The 11,501-nt window shown below is 39.9% G+C and overlaps 1 protein-coding gene across 1 annotated transcript in view; it reads right to left on the bottom strand.

The window, feature by feature from the left end:
- Positions 1 to 1,541: 1,541 nt before the first annotated feature.
- LOC117729500 (collagen alpha-1(XXIV) chain) overlaps positions 1,542 to 11,501 on the bottom strand; it is a 75,518-nt gene continuing 65,558 nt past the window's right edge. The window contains exons 46-60 of the mRNA XM_034530630.1: positions 10,344 to 10,397; positions 9,973 to 10,080; positions 7,547 to 7,654; positions 7,301 to 7,408; positions 6,004 to 6,057; positions 5,797 to 5,859; positions 5,464 to 5,517; positions 5,257 to 5,292; positions 4,411 to 4,446; positions 4,045 to 4,071; positions 3,155 to 3,220; positions 2,750 to 2,918; positions 2,504 to 2,613; positions 1,878 to 2,114; positions 1,542 to 1,745 (exon numbers count right to left, since the gene is read on the bottom strand). Coding sequence (XP_034386521.1) covers positions 1,599 to 1,745; positions 1,878 to 2,114; positions 2,504 to 2,613; positions 2,750 to 2,918; positions 3,155 to 3,220; positions 4,045 to 4,071; positions 4,411 to 4,446; positions 5,257 to 5,292; positions 5,464 to 5,517; positions 5,797 to 5,859; positions 6,004 to 6,057; positions 7,301 to 7,408; positions 7,547 to 7,654; positions 9,973 to 10,080; positions 10,344 to 10,397 — 1,377 coding nt within the window. The 3' untranslated portion in view covers positions 1,542 to 1,598. The remainder of the gene's footprint in view (positions 1,746 to 1,877; positions 2,115 to 2,503; positions 2,614 to 2,749; positions 2,919 to 3,154; positions 3,221 to 4,044; positions 4,072 to 4,410; positions 4,447 to 5,256; positions 5,293 to 5,463; positions 5,518 to 5,796; positions 5,860 to 6,003; positions 6,058 to 7,300; positions 7,409 to 7,546; positions 7,655 to 9,972; positions 10,081 to 10,343; positions 10,398 to 11,501) is intronic.

Here is an 11,501-nt window from a genome sequence, read left to right as displayed (position 1 = left end):
ACTATAGATCAGAAACGGTCTACATTGCAAATAAACACCTCAAGTATTGTATAGATTACAATACTTTATTTGCAAGTCTGGATCACTAGTTCACAGTCAGCAATATTTCACACAACTGGAGCAGTTGGGGTTAATGTTGTTTGCTGTAGGGCAACTTCAATGTGTTGATGAGAAAGGGACTCTTTATATACTGTATATATATGTTATCATATAGTTGACATTCAACAGTAATTATATCCCAACACATTGTATGACAGTGTTGGACCATATTTGAAAAAGTACAAAACCATCTGTGGATAAAATGCTCCATTTATTTGTTTGTCAACGTATTATTATTATTTACACATTTTAATCCACATTTATCCTGCACAGACTTATATAATTACACTTTGTTCAAGGTAACATAACTTAAGAATATGACTGTGTTTTCTGTGTATTCTGACTCTGGCCCTGTGTAGCTGCCAGTCAGTCCACTTAACCAACACTGAATTAACTCAAATAACAGTATGATAAACATACAGTCACAGGTGTAAACACACAAACACACCTTTTAACATAAATACTTCTTTAGACTGAGCTGTGGTTGACCAAATAGTTCTCTGAGAGTATAACTTACTGTGTTTCAGTAATGTGAAGCAAAAACAAAAAGGATATAAATAAACATACAGTATGCTGTCAATATATACACAGGAAATGTAACAACTCACTGATGACTCATTCTATGTTGCAGCACCAATGATAGGTTTCCCCTGAAGAACCTACCACATAGAAGGAAAAGCTACACAAAATATGTAGTGTATCAAAAAATGGTTCATAAATTAAAAATGACCAAATCAACATAAGTACTTGGACAACACAACAACTCTTGATGTAACCGGTACATACAAAGAAAAGGCAAAAAAAAAAAAAAAAAAAGACTAACTTGACGAGCAAATATTCTAGAAAGCAAATGAGCAGGTAGAGGTAGAGCACCATCTGTCAAGATGTACAGGTCCGACTGGGCAGGACCGAAGACCAACATATCTTGAAAACAATGTAAAATAAAGCCTTTTGATCCGAAATTGAAATATTTAAAGCAGTCACACATTATCTGCATGCTATTGCACTCATAAAAACGTTTAGTTAGACAGTGCTCCTATGTAGAGGAGGCCTGGGACGCTCCTTCGAGTTAGGCCTCTGCTTAGTATAGTCTGGGTGTGTTTGTGGGAGAGGGGTGAGAAGGAGGCGTGAGTTTGGCTAGGCTGCTGCTTAGTGACACCCTACCCTGTGATCAGGGAGTGATATGGGCCCATATACAGCCGACCTAAGCAACGTTATCAACAAAACAAACTTTATACAATTTTTGATAAATATTGGTATACACTCTCATTCTTTGGCCTTCTTGGCCTGGATTTTCCACCAAGATTGAGTTCTTCCATGCAAGTCTACCTTCGATTGGACATGGGGAAGTTGCTGCTCCGACAGGTCCCAAAACCGGTTTCCAACAAATGCAACAATCTCTCACAGACACTCCCTCTTTGGTAGGCAGCAATTTTTTTTGTAACAGCCTTGTATTTTAGTAGTTCATGTAAATAGGTCACAGGACGGTGATGTTGGTGTCAGAGGAAGCAGACCGGACTGATTTCTATATGCCGCTCACTATTGGACTGGGATGTGGGAAACTCCTGGATGTCTACAATAGGGAGCTGACGACTGTCCTGAGTATGGAAGAAGAAACGTGACTGGTGCCAGCTGCCATCTTGGATCTGAAAGAGAGAAGAGAAAAAAAGAGGAAACAAGTGATTCATGTTACAAATTGATTTGACATATGTTTCAGAAGTATTCCAGACGATGCTTGGAAAGTTATCGCTGATTCAGTTCTCTGTCCTGCTCATTACCTTGCACTCGTCTTGTAGCACATGTGGTTCAAGTACTGTGTCTTTCTCAAACATCTGTTTGTTCCAGCCACGAAACCGGAGTGTGGCGTTCTCCTGCGGTACGGATCCGGTGGTGCTGAAGCTATCTGTGGTGCCGTATGGAGGATCATTTAGGCAGTGGAGTGTGATGCTATGACTGGCCTCAGTGCTCAGTAAATGGAGAAACTTCATTTGGACTTTCCCTACATCAAACACCATCTGTGGCGGGGAGCAGAATCAGGAGCGTGATCAGTTTGCCATCGCAATAGGATAAAGACTCATAATTTGAATGTATACAACAGATGTGATAGAGCCACCGACAATGTCAAAGCAACGGGCAATGCAGAGGATTGTAGCAGTTACAGTTTTAAATGAGTGCTCTATTGTTGTGGAAGACAATGTGGACAAGTTCAAGGAATCAACTGACATGGATGGAGACGCCAATGACAGAGCACATACCTGTGCCCACCATCCAAAACACAACATAACATAACCACTACTTCTATTTATCTATATTCATACTTTAATAAAAGAAAAAACAAACCACCCTAAAGCACCTTGATATATTGATGTGTGCATCTTTTTACCACCTTTCGAGGCCATTTTACCTTATTAGAGGCCACTGGGTGTAAACAGGTGTGCCCTCCTGTGGTAAAGTTGCAGAAGACCTTGAAAGCATCAGAAGTACAGCCCAAGTTTGGATCAATCCAGAACCAACCTGAAAGTCCCCAATACAAAGGCAGGACAGGGACAGAGAGAAAGGAAGGGAAAGTAGTTGTATAAAGGCATATCCAAACATCGTCTTATGCCTATGATCCTGCAACTATTCAGTATCAGTCTAGGATGAGACTCACCATCTCTGAGCCTTTGATGACAGTCAAGCAGATCTTTACAGACACGAGCCGGGTTCTCCCTCGTGCCCAGAGGCGTTTTGATGCTCTCAATCACACTGCTTAGGTAACGTAGAGTCTTCAGTATCTCCGTGTTCTGGTCTGGCAGGCTCACCTCTGTGTTCTGGAAACTCTGGTGAAGAACGGGAAAGACAGCACTGTCAAACTCTAAACTGATATATTAAGTGTCTTCATCATAGTGACAATACTAACAAAAAGTGAAAAACAGGAATTGTGAAGAACGTTGCATTAGAGTTTCAAACCACTTCCCAATTATTCATTAGACTTTCCATCCGCCAACTTATCTGTCATCCATGCAACAACCCACCCATTCCCCCCATTCACTGGCTCAGTGGATTAGTGCCTTACCTCTGTCCTGAGGGCAGCGTTCGAGTCAGATAGACCGTAGACTGCTGAGTCAACATAAATCTGCCTCTGTAGTTTCAAAATAAACATATTCAGTGTCATGAAAACATAACACATTCAGCGCCCTGTTCATTATTTAACTGAAATATTTTAATCCGTCGGCTTTTTTATTGGTTATAGAAAACATGAACGTTTCAATACACATGTGGTTTACAGAGAAAGAATAAAAATACACTTTAATACTAGAGAAAAGCAGTAAAATGAGTCTTGCATCAATAAACCCTGACATTCCTGACTTCAGTGGGGGGAAGAATAACACATTCCACTCGGTATAAACACGACAGTGTATCATATAATGTGTGTACACAAAAACGGGATCTGATGTAGTTGCTTTTTCTGGGTTCTTAGAATTGTTCAAACAGGAAAAGGTCATTCAGATAGCAGAAAGCTCCACTTTATCCACAAGTAATGACAGATAATAGACATGCAGAAGGGTTCTATCACAGTGCAAGATAACTTTGTTGTTAGATCATCGCCAATGCTACTGTACTAAAGTGTTCTTTTTGCGAGTTTCATCCCTGACGTGGATTTATTGGATCATCTTTAGTTTGCCCATCCCGGCTTTGCTCTCTTGTCGTTGCTTTATTTCTCTGAAAAGCCTAATGAAGCTTGGGCAGTCACAAAGCTTGGCTTTCAGGAACAAAGTCTCCAGACAGACTGAGATTACAGGGTTCAGTGAAATATAAATGATATATGTATACTGTATATATATATATATATATATATATATATATATATATATATATATATATATATATATATATATATATATATATATATATATATATATATATATTCTAGCTGCAGGGCTACATGTGAGATGAGGCACTTACTGTTGGACCTGGAGCACCAGGAGGTCCCTAAAGTGGGAAGAAAGGAGAAGACAAAATGAGTCACACAGTGAAAAATGAGCCCATTGTGGTTGCGGTCAAACCATGTCGGATAAATTATTGGGAGATGTTTGAGGGTGCAACCAGAGAACTGCCCTGGTCTGGACTGACCAAATGTATTTGGAATAATGTCTTTTAGTTTTAGTATTTCATAGTGTAAATATAAAACAAAGTCTCACATAGCAAAGCCACCAGTAATCTCATATTGTCCTGTTTCCATTTTGTTTCATAAATCCAGGCCCAAAACAAATGTAAAAAAGTCCACATGTGTACTGTGAGCTGAAACTAGATAGTGAGGTTAGCACTTACACTAGGTCCTGGACTTCCCTGTGGTCCTTGAGGCCCCTGAAAGTGGGAGAAAGAATATCAGTGTTCATCTGGATGAAATCATGCATAAATAATGCATTTTAGTTTGTCCTGTTTGCTCTGGCAACCTTAAAAATGTAGCAGCCCATGTGAAAACTCAGACACCCTACATGAATAGCACCTTACCGATGTAGCATCAGAGCGAGCAGTGGGACACAACTGAACAACTGAACAACTGAACAACTGCAGAATCATGATTCATTTTCTCCCTTCGCCTTTCTCGCCGATGCTGTTCGGTATCGAAGTAGGAAGTGGACTTTGTATTATGCCGCACATAACCACAGTGGTTACCTCCTGCCCCCTCTGGCTGACCGTTCTATGGTAGCCTCCTGGGGCAGGTGAACTCGGAGGGGTTTCAGGTAGTTCATGTCCATGTGTGTGAGAGTATGCACACATTTTACATCATCAGTATTTGAGCAAAGGCTCAAATGAAGTGTGCACAGTCTGTGTGGTAGTGTAAATCTGGGAGTATTATTGCAGCTTTATTATTACGATCGGCTGTCACTTAAGGACAGTCATATAAACTACCACTGAACGCCAGATAGCTTTCATGCACATTCAAACACAGCCTTCATCATCTATAATAGGTCTTTTTTACACTCCCACACTGCTTTGAGGTGGCAACATGATCACTGGCCCAGCAATGCTTTCTCAGTCAGGAATTTAAGTAAAGTATAATCATGATATAATCACACGGTCTATCAGCATGTAATCATACGTAATATAAATCAGTATCACATAATCAGTCTGTCTTTTCAGTGTCGGTTACTGGCTTGAATCAAGTCTTACCATTTCACCACTGCTCCCCTTCAGACCCCTCGGCCCCTGTGGAAAATATATAAAGGATTGTTTCCCACTCTGTATTCTGTATGAACTTGAATTAGCACAACACAGTGAATATACAATACCAGTTAATGTACTGGTTGTTGTTTTTTTTATCAAAAGAGATAATTGTCTTGAGATTTCTTTGTCAAACACACAAATGCAGAAACTTACAGGTTTTCCCACTGGGCCCATCATTCCTTCAGGGCCTACAGGTCCAGTGAACCCCTAAAACATACACAACCAGGGTTTAAAAAAAGAAAAGTCTGATTGAATTTACACATTCTCACGAGTGAGACTGCTGAAAAAAAGGTGTCATAAGTGTGTCAAGGGTGTCATAAGTGACTACAACAGAAAGTGTGTGTACTCTACAGAGGAGTTGAAGAGATCTGTATGAATATTTCTTTAATATACTTTTTAATACTATTCCACTACTGGGATTTGAATCCCTGCAGTACAGAAAGCACTTTGGTGTGTTTATTGTTTCTTTTTTTCTGTTAAATTTACCAGAGTGCCGATTGGGCCTTTCGGGCCAGGGAAGCCTCTCAATCCCAAATCACCATTCGGCCCCTGTTGGAAGGAAAAAGAGGTTTAGGTAATCCATCCGCAGTAGACAGGGTCAATATTATCGAGCACTTGTTTTGAAAAGTATGTTCTGTTTTATAATCTTTTAAACTCTAAGTCTTGGTTGGCTACTCTATCTTGGTCTCTTACCGTTTCCCCTGGAAAGCCCTGGAAACCAACCATTCCCAGATCTCCAGCTTCCCCCTGCAAGCAAAAAAAGAAGATCACATCAATATCAACAGAGGAGCTTTGTATTTTACACACTTTTGTCATTGTGACATTTAGTGTGCAACACATCATATCATGAGTGCAATGTGTGTCTATGCATGTGGTGTGCATGTGTGTGTAAGTGATTGTGTGATTTTTCATACCCTTTCATAAATGTCCTTGTCTATTTGAAAAGACCCGGGGCACGCACAAGGCTTTATGTCTGGATCTACATTGGCAACCAGCCAAATATACACACACCCTCCTGGAGACTCTGGGGTTTGGTGTCTGGGCCCGATTCTGTGTCTGAGCACTGTCTGTTGTCTAGAGTGGCAGACACTATGTTTGTACAGCCAGTCGTCCACATCCTCTAGACAGCTCCGCTTTCAGGCCAGTGACTTTGAAACTCTATTGACTGAAAAGTGCAAATGGGATCTGACCCAAGGGCCCGAGTCTGCTCTCTGTTTCACGAGCATCAATGTAGAAAACTAGTGGAGGGAGAGGAGAGCGAGGCACTGAATGATTCTTTTTTCTTCTCTTTGAGGAGTTACATAAGGAAAGTGGAGCACCTTCTTTGCAGGTCTCTGGAGGGTGAGGATCTTACATAACTTGGCTTGAACAGGCGGAATGTTTCCATTCCTGGTCTTGCCCGGATAATTTGTTCCTCCACTCTTGGTGGAAAAGTGTCAGGCACACAGATTGTCTACTTAACCCCCTGAAGCTATATTTAGAGAGGTATTAAACAATGTATATAAGCATATGAAACCCTAGGGGGCTATCAATTTAAAACAAGCAATGGAGTAGCCTACACTTTCAGAAAATATTTTATGTGTGAAAGACACATTTGTGACCATTCAAGAAAAAAGGTATGAATCTGAGAATCAAACAGTTGCAAAGAAACATCAGAACAGAATAACAGAGTAGAACAGGTTTCACATACAATGTTCACCTCAAAAGGAGGAACGTTCAGTCACATCTCGTCATACCTTGCAATGCAAACATGTTGGAATAACTTTGTGTGAAATGCTCACTTCTACTTTGACTTATTTCCGAGAGTTTAGTTATTACTGTATATGTTAATGCTACTGTCAGATCTGAACCTAAACATGAGCCGATATGCCTATAAATGAACATGCCACAATATCTAATACACTATTATTGTTACACAATTATTTCAGGCTATGGAAATTTAGGATGGATTATTTTTTTTTTAATCCCAAATTCCACTATATACACTCACTGGTTGTCCTTTGGGTCCCAGGTCACCTTGCCTGCCCTGGTCACCTGTAACTCCCTCCAGGCCTTTGATTCCCGAGGCTCCCCTGTCCCCTGGCAGACCCAGGTCTCCCTGATCCAACAAAAGTCAAGAATTTAAAAAGTTAGTCCAATTTCTTAAAATGTTTCTACACCATAGACCCTTTTGTTCTGTCAAGACACCCTTTTACAATGTATAATAAATGAGGTCAATATTTATTATCGTTTTCACCTTCTGACCAGACGGTCCTCTTTCACCAGGTGGTCCAGGAAGTCCAATCTCTCCCCTGGGACCTGGACGTCCAGCAAATCCCTCCTGTCCCACCGAGCTTCTTTGACCCTGAAAGAAATGTTGCCAATGTCAAATCAAAACAATAACATACGTTTTGTTTTACTAAGAAAAATAGAAATACAAATTATTTATTATTATACGTTTTGGAACCTGCGTTGTTTACATCCATGTTTACAGCAAGCATTCTTCTTTTTCTCAGCCTTTGCTGATAACGGCAATAAAATTGCTTGAAACCATGGAGAGTTTGTGCCAGCGTCCTTACATTAGATACGAGCAAAACCCCAAACTACTCATCAAAAACTTTCTCCATAGCGGAAAAAAACTCAACATGGTAACTTGGTAAGACTCGTGAAGACTCATAATGCTGGTGAACAAAAAACACAAAATGATGGACAATTCTTGCATTGCAAGTTTGCTCTTAAACAGTTGAGACTCAGACTAATGTCGGAGCGTCCTTGAATGCACCAACAAGGAAAAGTGTTAAGCAGTCAACGGTAGGGCATGTCAAACATAGGCCAAAAAAAACCTGCAGGCAAAGCTGTGTATTATAAAATGAAAATCAATAAATTTCTTCAATTATGTTTCAATTTCAATGTTTATTTCGATATATCCAAACGCATTTCTGAATTCTTTTTTTTCCTCTTTCCCAGCTGTAAACCACAGTGCCACAGTAAAGTCTGCTGGCCTCTCCTGGTTATATGTCTTGGCAGCGTGCTCCATGAGCCGACCCATAAAACTGCCTGCATGTCACTGAGTTGCTCTCTCACACCACAAATCACAGTGGTTAGCTGCCCTGTGAGCAGTGCGATGAGGCAGAAGGAGCGAGTGACATTTGAAGTGAGTGGGTCATCGCCTTACACATGGCTTCTGTTCCTCCATCACTGTGCGGATAAATCTGGAACCAGATGTTCTGGGTGAACTCCCCACCTGCAGGTGCTATGAAGCTATCTATATATATAAACAGATTCATACAATATATACACATACATAGTATTCACGGGGAGCACAGGGATTAAATCATCATCATTGCAAAATCAAAAATAGGGACCCTTGAATAACTTTTTACATACTTGTTTTGACAACACTCACAAATTCGTACTCCTCTTTATGTAAACAAAAGCAGTACGTGTTTCCAAGGCTTCTTGATACAGATTACATACCATCAGAGTTTCCTTATGTGATTATATGCATATGTGCATCCTTCTTATTTGAAATGGCTCACCCAAAAGCTGGAGCCTCCAGCAAAAACACGTTGTCAGTTGAATTTCCTCGCCTGGCAGCAGAGGAGATCTCCTGCTGAGGCCACCCTGGGTACTTCTAGTAAGAGCACCCAAAGAGCTCCCGACTACTGGAGCAGACTGGCTTAAGAGAAACTTCTTTTTTTTTTTTTTAAACTGGGCACTTATAAGAAAAGCTCTCTTTGAATAAAACATATATTTCAAATGTGCAGTATTGTGTGTGATTTAGGAGTGGTATAGTTATGGGACTCGTCTGCCAAATCATGTCCGTCAAAGTGAAAAACACCAGTCACTAAAATTAGACTTACTAGACTTTAAAACAACAGCATTATATAAATGAAAGCCAGACAGAGAAGTCGTGTCTTTCTAACTCTTGGCTGAAAAGGGCACTCATGCATGAAATCCCAATCCATTTTTGGCTGCACACCTATTTGGAAAGACCCACTGCATCGCACCCAGAAGAAGCCAATCAAATCAAACAAGGCCTTTACTGATAAGTTAATCACAACCGTGTGTCGCAGTCAGTCTCCATCTTTCAAAATCCCTATGAGGCTTAACACGAAGGGAACAGTGCCTGACAAAAAAACATTTGCTAGCTACTGCAATATCATAAAGAGCTGTAAAGCTCGTATTGCGTGTGTCATTCCTGCCTGCAGAGTTACAGATACCGTAGACGAGGCTATACAAGGACAGCGGAGTCAATACATTCAAAATGTATGGCATACAGTACGCCCTGTGAGCAATACAACCAACATAAGCAAAGAATCACAAAGCATTCTCATTTTTGGTTCATTTTTTTGCAACCTTTTCTATAATGCTAATTTCTCTTAAGCAGTCCAAAGGGCCATGAACAAGATATTGTGGGGACTTCATAACACACTGTCGATATATATAAACCAGATGAATAGACCTAGTTGTGTGAAAATCCAATTTCATACATGAATTGTAGTTGTAGACATGAAAGTACAGAGGAAAGAGGTTGCAACTATAAAACAGGATGTGCATGTATGATGTCACCTTGAAGAAATGTGGTAAATGCACAATTCCTTACCTTCCAGTTTACTTTGGAATACATCTACATGTGTACGCAATAAAAATGACGTGCAATTATGTGCTGTCATTGATTACCTGTCGTCCACGTTTTCCTGGCATTCCTGGTAAGCCAGTAAGTCCTGGGGGACCATCCGTTCCTGGGTAACCCCTCAGTCCCACGAGTCCAGGTATACCAAATGGCCCCTGGGCCCCAATGGGAAGCGGCATTAGCATTTGTTAAGTCACATGATCTAATTGCCCTCTCTCATTTTTAAATGCAGTAGTGGTAACCAATTGTTAAACAATGCAATACTTTGGTAACACTGACGGTATTCGGCTGTTTCCCTCTACCCAAATACATCCTTATCACACAGCCAATGCCAGGGGAAAGTGCTCTTAATTGTAATGCTCTAAATTGTCTCTCTCTCTCTGAGCCATGCATGTGGTTGAGGTGATGTGATACTCACTTCAATGCCAGTAGCTCCGCTCAGCCCTCTTGCTCCCTTATGTCCTCCTGAGCCCTGGAAAAACGCACACATGCAGAATAAAACATACATCGGCATTCACAAAAACACACAGGGTTATAAATATCTCTTGCCTTTTAATGAAGAGCGGAAATTGGAAAAAGCAAGTCTAACATGAGTCTTATGGAGGACACAAGATCAGGATTGTGTCTATATTTTATTTCTGATAGTCAATTAAATTGGACAACACTACACTATATAATTAACACCTCAATTGGATTAAATCACATTGAGGTGTTTGATATACTGTGTGGCATAAAACTAACACAGGAAACCTCCACTGTTTTATGTTTTTAATAATAGCACATTCTAGTATATATATCATCGTGCTAAATACCATAGGCTTTATAAACATGTCTGCTACATAGAAAGATTAGTCTTTCCTATGAAACCATCCTGTTGTGGTTCATATTTTCTCTCCAGGCCCTGATACAATGTGTAATGTACAGTGATATAGTCACAGAAAGAGAAAGATATCCCTCAAGGGATGCTTTACAAAATCCATTAATATGGATAAAAGCTTCCTGTGTTTTCAAGCTGACTTTTATCGATGTTTCTTAACAGATGATATGTTGCATGTGACAATATTGCGAGAACTCAGTTCAAACTCAATCTAAGCTAAATAAATTGTAGAAATACTCACATATTATTTAAACTGGTTCAATAATCATCACTCTTACATACAAGCTGTTTTACATGTGGAAGAAAGTCTGTGGTATCTGGAAACCTGTGAATGATTCACTAGTAAAAAGACTATGGGGAACTTTGTCAAGGAAGCTTTAAGTTGTTTCACATGAGAAATAAAGTTATGTAATCAGAGGGACTGTGAAAAGGTTTGGGAAAGAACTGCCCAAATTGTAGGGTGTATTTGCAAGCTATTTAAGGATATATATATATATATATATATGAATACATTAATTGATTACAAATTATTATTACATGTGACTGTCATAATTATCATACTAATTATTTGGTTATGGCTAAGAAATATGTTTTGTAAGGTCACAGTGACCTTGACCTTTCACCACAAAATTTGAATATGTGTATATCCTTGAGTATGATTAAATGGGGTGGATGTGATGTCACAGTGACCTTTGATCA

This window comes from Cyclopterus lumpus, chromosome 4 (genome assembly GCF_009769545.1).
Source record: "Cyclopterus lumpus isolate fCycLum1 chromosome 4, fCycLum1.pri, whole genome shotgun sequence".
Taxonomy (NCBI): Eukaryota; Metazoa; Chordata; class Actinopteri; order Perciformes; family Cyclopteridae; genus Cyclopterus; species Cyclopterus lumpus.
Note: the sequence above shows the minus strand (reverse complement) of the source record. Positions and strands in the feature narration are given on the sequence as shown.